Source organism: Notothenia rossii (assembly GCF_949606895.1).
Source record: "Notothenia rossii genome assembly, chromosome: 6".
Lineage (NCBI taxonomy): Eukaryota > Metazoa > Chordata > Actinopteri > Perciformes > Nototheniidae > Notothenia > Notothenia rossii.
The window spans coordinates 38705518-38714740 of record NC_136909.1 but is presented as its reverse complement, the minus strand read 5'-3'; the positions used below and the strand labels follow the sequence as shown (position 1 = coordinate 38714740).

Genomic DNA, 9223 nt, shown 5'->3' with positions numbered 1-9223 from the left:
TTACATGTCAAAATGTTCAGTAGTCTCTGGTGTTGCTAGAAATGCAAATTCACTCACCTTAGAGCACTGTCTTATGAGAAACCTAGCTTAGAAATCCGATTTTTGGAAAACTTCAAAACTGTTGTGAAACACATATGTACTCATGTCATCCTTTTTTTTTGGTGTTTCAGATTTTGTTCACCAAAGTCTTTGGTTCACAAAAGTAGTGAAATATATCAATTACACTATAAGCCTATATAAAAGTGTTGTTCATGTCTAAAATGAAAATGTGTAAATTATAATTTAGAGTAAAATATTTCCATCCCTCTACTTTCACCACAGAAAAGTTACATCAGGACTGAATAATGACTTCATATTCCATACCAAGGTTTATGTGATGTGTACAAATACAAATTCAGCATTTCAACTTTATTTTTCAACCAACTATTTATGTTAACATATGAAACTGTAAAATCTCAATATTTCCAATATCAGAACTTTTTCAACCAACTATTCATTATAAATGTAAAGACAGGGGGTCTTTGTCCATGGTCTTTGTCTGTCTTCCAAGACAGTGGGTCTGGCTGCTGTGTAGGTGGGGCTGATGGTGCATGGCCTGCTGGTGGCTGTGTCGGAGGGAGGTAGGTGGGATTGTCCCGGGTTGATGCTGGTGGCTGGATTGGAGGTACGTCTGCTAGGCGAGACTTCTTTGCTGGCTGGGTTGATCGCGATGGCTGTGGTGGAGGCCTTTGTACCGAGGTGTATCTTGATCTTGTGGCAGGGACAGATGGAGGCCGCTGTAGTGATGCTGGTCCTTTGGTCCTCGGTGGTGATGGCTCTGGTGAAGGCCCTTGAGCAACGGTAGATCTTGACCTTGGTGCAGGCACAGATGGAGGTTCTTTCTCCTAGGCCCAGGCAGCTGTGAAATCTGAAAGAAATATAGGACAATAATTACTACTAAGTTCATTCAAATAAAGTTCAAGTGGAATGTTTCTAAAGCACAAATAACAATGCACAACTAAAAATAAAATGGAGAGGCGGGACAGGAGTCTCTCTCTTACACAGGTATTTTCCAGTTATTTCCCATTCAATATAAAGTCACAGACACAAATATAACTACATCTATAGGTGTGTATGTGTGGGACGAATACAAGTTGATGTTATTCATCTACACATGTTACCTCACTTTTACACACAGAAATCACTTTTACACAGAGTAAACGTTTACTAACGGAGAGTCTATTTTGTCACAAGAGAAAGTTCATGACTATCGATAAGAATACAAACAATACCTATGTGGGATTCACCATCAAAAAGTTTGTTCTCTTTTATCCTCCTAATGACACGCTCTACATGAACCCTCAGTCTGGCAATGGCCTGTGTCTCCCTCACCTCATAGGCTGGCATTTGCTTCTGCTTTGACAGAAAAGGTGGGCAGTACACCTTGCATTTGCAGCAATCGCTGATCAGGAAGCTCTTATCTACCATCACTGCTATGTTTTCAGTCAACAACGCAGCTATTCCAGATTGTTTGAAAATCTCCTTGTCGCTGACAGAACCACCATACAGACTGGAAACAAATGTCACTGCACCATGTGGGGCTATGCCAACCAGGGCTTTCATGGTGCAGTGAGATTTCTATGTAGAATACATTTCACTTTGGAGGAGGAGTGAGGATGGTGTTTGACACCTCAGCTCTGTGCAATCCAGGATCACCTGTGTGTCTGGGAAATCTTTGAATGCCTCTGGGAGGTGGGCTTGAACTTCTGCAGGTGTAAGCCAGATGCACTGTGACCCCAATAAAGTTGTAAGAAAACTTGTCCATGTTGCAATGATGCGGCTCACAGAGGACTGGTGTACGTTGAAGCGGTTTGCAAGGTCCCTCTCTTTCAAACCCACCGACAGGAAGCATAGAAAAAGGAAGAACTCGTCAATTGGCTGAAGCAGCTGTCTCTGGAAGATAAAAACAAAAAAAGGTTACTATATTAATGTCATGAGTGTAGCACACTATGGGAAAAACATTAAGTTGTTTTAGTTCTCTGATGTATTCAAAAAGGATTGAGTACTTTAGCCTTTTAGCCTACACAAAAGCAATGAAATGTCGGAGAGACATTTTCCCTTCAGTTTGTGTTTAGATTGTGTGTTAAAAGAAACGTAACCTACCGTTGATGGACGTGCGTGTGTAACCACTTCTTCATTACTCTTGGCAGTTGATATCGCTCTAGTAACACAAACCATTTAATGAATTGAAGGCTCAATTAAAAACCAGAAGGCCATCAGGTGGTTATAGCTCGGGAATCTGTACACAAAAGACACATGTCAGTCATTAATTGACAGTAAATACAATCGTGTTAACTGTAACACATGGGCTAATGCTTTCCTCTTGTTTGCTATAATACATTACAATTCAAATAGACTGAGTAAGAAGGCACTAGGTGCAGGTATAGTAATCTACAGCAGTAAAATGTAGCAACTACATTAGCAGCAGTAATAATAATCTAAAACATACAGGGAACATTTTACACACAATGACTACGTTTACTCTTCATTCTTACGTGTGCAACTGGGGGAAACGCAGTGGATATTGACATACTTTTACTTTGGTAAGGTTTTGAAGATTTCCACTTGTAGTAAAATATTCTCAGTATGTTGTTAGTATTAATATGTTTTACTCCACCACATTTAGTTAACCTTCATAGTTTCTAGTTACTTTTTATATATGAAAACACAGGATTTATGATTCTACATGTTCAGTTCAGGAGTATTTTAAAACCATAGTATTTGTACTTATACTTCAGTTAAGTTGAGTACTTATTCCAACACTGCATGCATATAGTCAGCGGTCACACGGCAGGTAAACAGGATTCTTTATAAGCTAACCCATCTCAAAAACTTGGATAGAATTTAGCCAAAACATTACCTTGTATAGAATCGGATGTTGTCGTCGGAGCCAGCAAACCTCTGTTAGCAAAACTCTCGCTGGACTCTTAACTCCTGCAGTTGCTTCTGCAGATCCTCCACTGTTTTGGAGTTGTCTTCTGCAGCTTGAGAGGACATGTCCAGTGAAGCTGCTTCTGGGTCTATCCGCCTCATGCTGTCCCGCACTCTGCGTCTCTGTATCCACATCTGCTGGGCCTGCAGCTGTGCCCTGACAGATTCAGGGCCAATCTGGTTATTCCCAGCCACTATCTCCTTGATGAGGTCGTCTAGTGTAGCATCTGAGATGGTGGAGTATGTCCCAGAGCGCAGCATGTGGAACTGCCTGAAAAATAAACATGTTTTAAATATATGAGACCTACGGTATTCAGATTTACTTTACAACATGCATAGTGTAACATGGCTACAACCCCTCCTTGGGATGTTTACAATAAATTGAGACAAGATGGCACTTCCAATGTTGAAGACATTGCTACATACCTCAATCGCCGTCTCACTGTGCGCAGAGATACTTTTAATATCTGTGCCATCTTTGTTGCTGTAAAACCACAGCTCCTCAAAAAAGAGATTTGCTCTCTGGAAATGCTGAATTGTGGGGGACCTCGACCACCCAACAAAATGAGTGGGGCGTGGTAGCCAGAATGACCTGCAACAACAGCAAAACATTAGATTACATTTATTGTCATTGTTGTAAAAGCAACGCATTTATGCCGTTGTGCCAGAAACGCACACAATGCGTCTATTTTATTGTCATTGCCCAGCCTAAAGATACTTTAAAAAAAAATGAAATGCAGTTTGGCATTAAACCAGTGGACATGCAATACACTATAGTTGTAGTATACAGTAAGAACAAAAGCATAAATGTGTATGGGCATAGAGATACATAGTTGCAGTCTGTGTCTTCCAACCCTGAAGACAGAGACTCCCCCTCTGGCCCCCTTTCAATGTCCTCATTCACACGTTTGATGATACGTGGTGTACTACAGATGGCCAGACTGCCCTCGACGGGGGAGGGGGAATAGCGTCTCCTCTACTGTGGCAGGATATAAAGGTGGAATTTGGAGTACAGTTTTAAGTGGACAACTCGAGACTCAGAGCGTCTCACCAGAATGTTGTAATTAATAGCTGGCAACTACAGATTAAAAAAGGTGTTTATATTGGTATTACCCATATTTAAAACAAATAATTACTTTAAAATGTATTGGCCTGTTGGACACTTAGTACTCAACAATACTAGCACTGGTTTATCAACGAAAGCCTATGCTAAAGTGAACAATTATCACATCGACCTACCTTGTTGTGCGGGTGTGGTAGGCCAAGATCTCCGGACTTCAAGTATATATTCCCGAAGGTCCTGAAGTAAAAGATCAGCTGTAGGGACGTTAATTAGCCTGCCCCGTGACCACTCGAGGCTCCTTTCCATGGTTTCTAACCTGCCAGTAAACGGTTTGGTGAAATAGGGGAGAAGACGGAATTTGTAAGTGTGAAAGATCTCACACAACCTCAGTTTAGGTTACAGGCAAAAACAAACTACATTCCTTTGTGTTGGTAGTAGTGTTAACTGTGTACGTTATTCTCCCGACCAGGAGAGAAGCTTTAAAATAGGAGACTAAATGGAGTCTCTGTGAAAGTTCAATTGGGTACTTTAATTAAAAGAGGCGCGGTAGTGTTACAGACAGAATATTGTTCAGTCAGACAAACAGCTGTGATCTGGCTCTCCTCGATAGGGAAGAGAAGAGCCCGGATCTCTCCTCCGGTGCTGTTTATATATCGTCTGCTGGCTCCTCCCCGCCAGCCGGCTCGCCTCGTCTCTAATGTCCGTTATTGCATTTAAACAGAGGATAGGTTCTTTTCACATTCAATATATGCTTAACACGCAGTTTCTCCTCATATTCTCTTTCATCACTCTTCATTTAACACATTCTAAACGCTGTAATCAATACTCTAAACAATACTTCTCGGCTCGTTTGGTTTCCGGTCATTCCGGATGTTGTCACATGCTACTCTCGTCTGTAAATAATGTATTCAAATAAACTGTACCTTCATTTAATATTCAGCATGGTAGTATCTCGACATCTATAGTTGTAGTGTTAAGTCAGTAGGCTTCGGTTTGCACCACTCTCTCATTTCGCTACTAAATTCACCTCTTCAGGAAATCGTATATTAGCCACATGCTAAATGCTAACCGGAGATGAAGGATTTTCAGAATAAAAGCTTAACTGCTTGTGCACAAGAATTTCTGGTTTTTCAGTATAAAAGAGCATTAAAACTGACGGCATGTTTAAACTACATTTCCCCATTAAAACATTGATTTTAATTTCTAACAGTAGCAATAGGCTTGGCCCTTACCTCGTTACTGTGGATTGTAACACGGCATGACCGGCATCATCTGTTTGGAGAAGTCTTGTGCAGTCATTTATTGTCCTTTTGCAACGCAAGATGAAGTTTCTCGTGGACATTTTTCCGGCTGCTGCTACTGCTGCTGCATGCTTATAGAGAGGCGAAGTCCCTCCCTTTCCGGTTGAGCTCCATGGGACCTTATTTCGGAAAAGGTATGTATTGAAGTAAATGGAGAGAGAAAGATTATCTTTCGATCCCGTTTGAATTGAACCACAAATTACACATATGATTTTTGTCAATTTAAAAGATAATTTTGCAAGTCAAAAAAATTTAAATGTGTCGTAAAACTGTGAAGTAACACTTTTTTTTTGCCTGAAACCAGTCAATGACCTACATCTCCCGTCGCGCACCACACACCAAGACGGCCGTCACGTTGGCACATTTCACTTATTTCTAGTTGCGTATTTTTCATAGTCTTATATTTCAACAGTTTTACGACAAACTGAGTTTTTTGACATGGAAGTGATTGTTTAAGATGACAAACATCATAAGTGTAATTCGTGGCACAATTCAAACGGGATCAAAAGATAAGTTTTCTCTCAAGATATATTGCCTGATCTTTTCCCTAACAGCCCTGATACCGAAAATTCATGGTATTTTTCTTTCTTCAGTGTCTGGAAAAGCACAATTATGTTGTTTTTCCGGTTTTGTAGACAACGAAAAAAGTAAACAATCCTTCCTTTCTAAAACAGAACAAAGAACACAAAAATGATGCAATGTGCAATTGCAATTGCACTGAAGAGAAACATTCGAATTACATTTTTTTTTTTTTTATAAATTAATACATCTGAGGCTGATCAATTCCCATTTATTTGAAACATGAACGCAGGCGACAGGCTACCACCTTAAACAACTGGAGAACAGACAGCTGTTGCCAAGCAGTTGGGACAATTAAGGTGAAGCAGACCTTGGAATACTTTGCATTTATACAAAGATTGTAAGTGAATGAAAAGAGATAACACAAAAAAACGTTTCCTTTCCGAGACTCGAGCCCGGCCCTCCCGGATATTAGACCCTTTGACCGTTAGTCTACAAGCAGATAGTGGATAGATTTAGTTTGAAAGATATAACTGGAGTCCACCCACGCAGCGTCGAAGTGCGCATATTTTAGATATTTAATCATATATTTTCGAATATAAGGGGTAGAAAATATGATTCAGATAACCGCATAAATATGTGGGCACATTTTCAATGTATATTGTCTTGTATAAATTAAGTTATACTCTCGAAGGCATGTTTATGTTAAATATTGTATATCATTACAAACAGCAGAGGGCAGTATAGGACACGGAAAGGCCTCAGTGGGCATGCCGTAAAAGGGAATGTGTTGCTGAGCGCATGCCGTAAAGTAAGTGTTGTTATTATGTGTCTGCCGCAGACTTGGCATTCTGGCTGGAACGGCAACAACGTTCCCTCTGCTTCATTCATTTCTCCTGTTCAACAGGTTAGTAGTGTGTACAAAGATTATGTCATATTTCGATCTAAGAAGTGTTTTTGAAACTGTTCTTTATGTGTAGTTTAATGTCATTCTGTCAGCTAGTTCGGCTCCACTACAGTGGCTAATGGCGTCCGCTAGCTTCTTTGTTCTTCTATGTTACTAGGTGTATGACTCCCGTGCAGTAGTTTGGCTTACATTTCAAGTGTATTCTGCTTGTATAAATATGTGAAATGCTGGTCTGAGTTCATAATTGTTCATATTATTGAAATTCTAATAGCGCGCTAATGCTATGCTAATATTGTGCCTATGATGTGCTGCGTACCGTTACGCCGAACCGGTACTGGACTTGTAAAAAGTTTCGGTTCAAGTCCGGTTAAAACCGGAACGTCGGGAACCGGTACTTACGTATATTCTCCTTTTTGTTCTAAACCATCTAAAACCTTCCATAGATCGAGAAATTTGCGCTGAGAAAAGACGAAAAACATTGTTTTGGCTTCTGATATGGCGGCCATTACTGAACTCACGAAGTCTCGCAAAATATCGCAACTGCTCGCGAGATCTGTGTGACGTCAAGGGAAGCTGGCTTAGACATAGTGGACACTGACAGCGTGGGATGCTGGTTGCCATATTTGGTAGTGTAGCTAAGCTAACTCCTTTGCATGTATGGTGATATAGTGTCTGCCGAAAGAGCAACACTTCACCCAAACAATGTCAATATGCTGTTGTTCTTGAACAAGAACACATAGACTTGTACTCTTGCAGATTGAGTCTTGTATGTACATCACTATGTATGTAGTTGTGTTGTGTAGTTAGTAACACATGTAGAGTTATAGAAAATACATGGTGTAGACACAAGTTGGAAGGGGGCACAATAAACCTGACGAGTTTGAATTTGAGTTGATTATGAGTTTATTTTCAATTGATAATTAGCTCACAATAAGTTCACTTTAGTTACTCACACAACTTGACCCAAGTCCGGACTTATAAGTCCGGACCTGAACCTGAACCTCTGGACTTGAGTCCGGACCTGAACCTGAATGTGAGTCCAGGTACACAGCACTATGCCTATCAGTGGACAACAGAGCCAGGTTAAAGTGAGTACAGTCAACCGGGTTGTGTGTGTTATCACTGTATTATATACTGGAAATGAAGAAGGCTTTAATCCTTCATAAAAGTCATAATATGGCATGTGGATTTATTTCCATTTTTGATTAGAGAAAAATACGTCATACAGTTATTTTGATTTGCTAAATGTAAAGGTATGTTTTTTTTCCTTCAGATTTCACAGCTGCCTGGGCCTAGTGGCCCAGAGGTGGCGTTTATCCAGCAGCCAGAACCTTCATCTGTGCCGGCCCCCAGGTCAAAATCTACTGTGGCTCAAAGACCTCCACCACAGCCATCACCACCAATGACCAGAGGACCAGCATCCCTACAGCGGCCTCCACCTCCATCTGTGCCTGCCACAAGATTAAGATACACCTCGGTACAAAGGCGTCCACCACAGCCATCACCACCAAGGACCCGAGGACCAGAGGACCAGCATCCCTACAGCGGCCTCCACCTCCATCTGTGCCTGCCACAAGATTAAGATACACCTCGATACAAAGGTCTCCACCACAGCCATCACGATCAACCCAGCCAGCAAAGAAGTCTCGCCTAGCACACGTACCTCCCATCCAGCCACCAGCATCAACCCGGGACAATCCCAGCATCAACCCGGGACAATCCCAGCATCAACCCGGGACAATCCCACCTACCTCCCTCCGACACAGCCACCAGCAGGCCATGCACCATCAGCCCCACCTACACAGCAGCCAGACCCACTGTCTTGGAAGACAGACAAAGACCATGGACAAAGACCCCCTGTCTTTACATTTATAATGAATAGTTGGTTGAAAAAGTTCTGATATTGGAAATATTGAGATTTTACAGTTTCATATGTTAACATAAATAGTTGGTTGAAAAATAAAGTTGAAATGCTGAATTTGTATTTGTACACATCACATAAACCTTGGTATGGAATATGAAGTCATTATTCAGTCCTGATGTAACTTTTCTGTGGTGAAAGTAGAGGGATGGAAATATTTTACTCTAAATTATAATTTACACATTTTCATTTTAGACATGAACAACACTTTTATATAGGCTTATAGTGTAATTGATATATTTCACTACTTTTGTGAACCAAAGACTTTGGTGAACAAAATCTGAAACACCAAAAAAAATGGATGACATGAGTACATATGTGTTTCACAACAGTTTTGAAGTTTTCCAAAAATCGGATTTCTAAGCTAGGTTTCTCATAAGACAGTGCTCTAAGGTGAGTGAATTTGCATTTCTAGCAACACCAGAGACTACTGAACATTTTGACATGTAACACCATGCCATGTTATAAGAAGTACATTTAAAAGTGGATTTAAGGAGACATCTAAAAATTGAGAAAATACCTTCACTTCACACTCCAGAGGT

At 40.7% G+C, this 9223-nt stretch overlaps 1 protein-coding gene and 1 long non-coding RNA gene across 13 annotated transcripts; one reads left to right on the top strand and one right to left on the bottom strand.

The window, feature by feature from the left end:
• Positions 1–368: 368 nt before the first annotated feature.
• Positions 369–8035, bottom strand: LOC307043603 (uncharacterized protein). Of its 12 annotated transcripts, none has more exons than XM_079688150.1 (8): positions 7160–8035; positions 5266–5453; positions 4210–4349; positions 3397–3562; positions 2900–3241; positions 2143–2278; positions 1696–1932; positions 369–907 (listed from the first exon to the last, which is right to left on the bottom strand). In XM_079688150.1, the coding sequence occupies exons 1-5, from the start codon at positions 7379–7381 to the stop codon at positions 2944–2946; spliced, it is 1014 nt and encodes a 337-aa protein (XP_079544276.1). In that variant the 5' UTR covers positions 7382–8035; the 3' UTR covers positions 369–907; positions 1696–1932; positions 2143–2278; positions 2900–2943. The 12 variants fall into 12 exon arrangements, with proteins under 12 accessions (XP_079544276.1, XP_079544281.1, XP_079544282.1 ...); XM_079688155.1 differs by having other exon boundaries at positions 1825–1932; XM_079688156.1 differs by having other exon boundaries at positions 1879–1932.
• Positions 7728–8738, top strand: LOC307043605. Its single transcript, XR_013809411.1, has 2 exons — positions 7728–7848; positions 8034–8738. It is a non-coding gene; the product is annotated as an uncharacterized lncRNA (long non-coding RNA).
• Positions 8739–9223: the final 485 nt, after the last annotated feature.

Coding starts and splice junctions, on each gene's coding strand:
- LOC307043603 (XM_079688149.1), bottom strand. CDS start 7,381: ATGGCAACCAGCATCCCACGCTGTCAGTGTCCACTATGTCTAAGCCAG. Junction 5,454..7,159: donor GAACAAAAAGGAGAATATAC/GTAAGTACCGGT, acceptor TTCCGAAATAAG/GTCCCATGGAGCTCAACCGG. Junction 3,563..4,209: donor TACCACACCCGCACAACAAG/GTAGGTCGATGT, acceptor CTGTTGTTGCAG/GTCATTCTGGCTACCACGCC.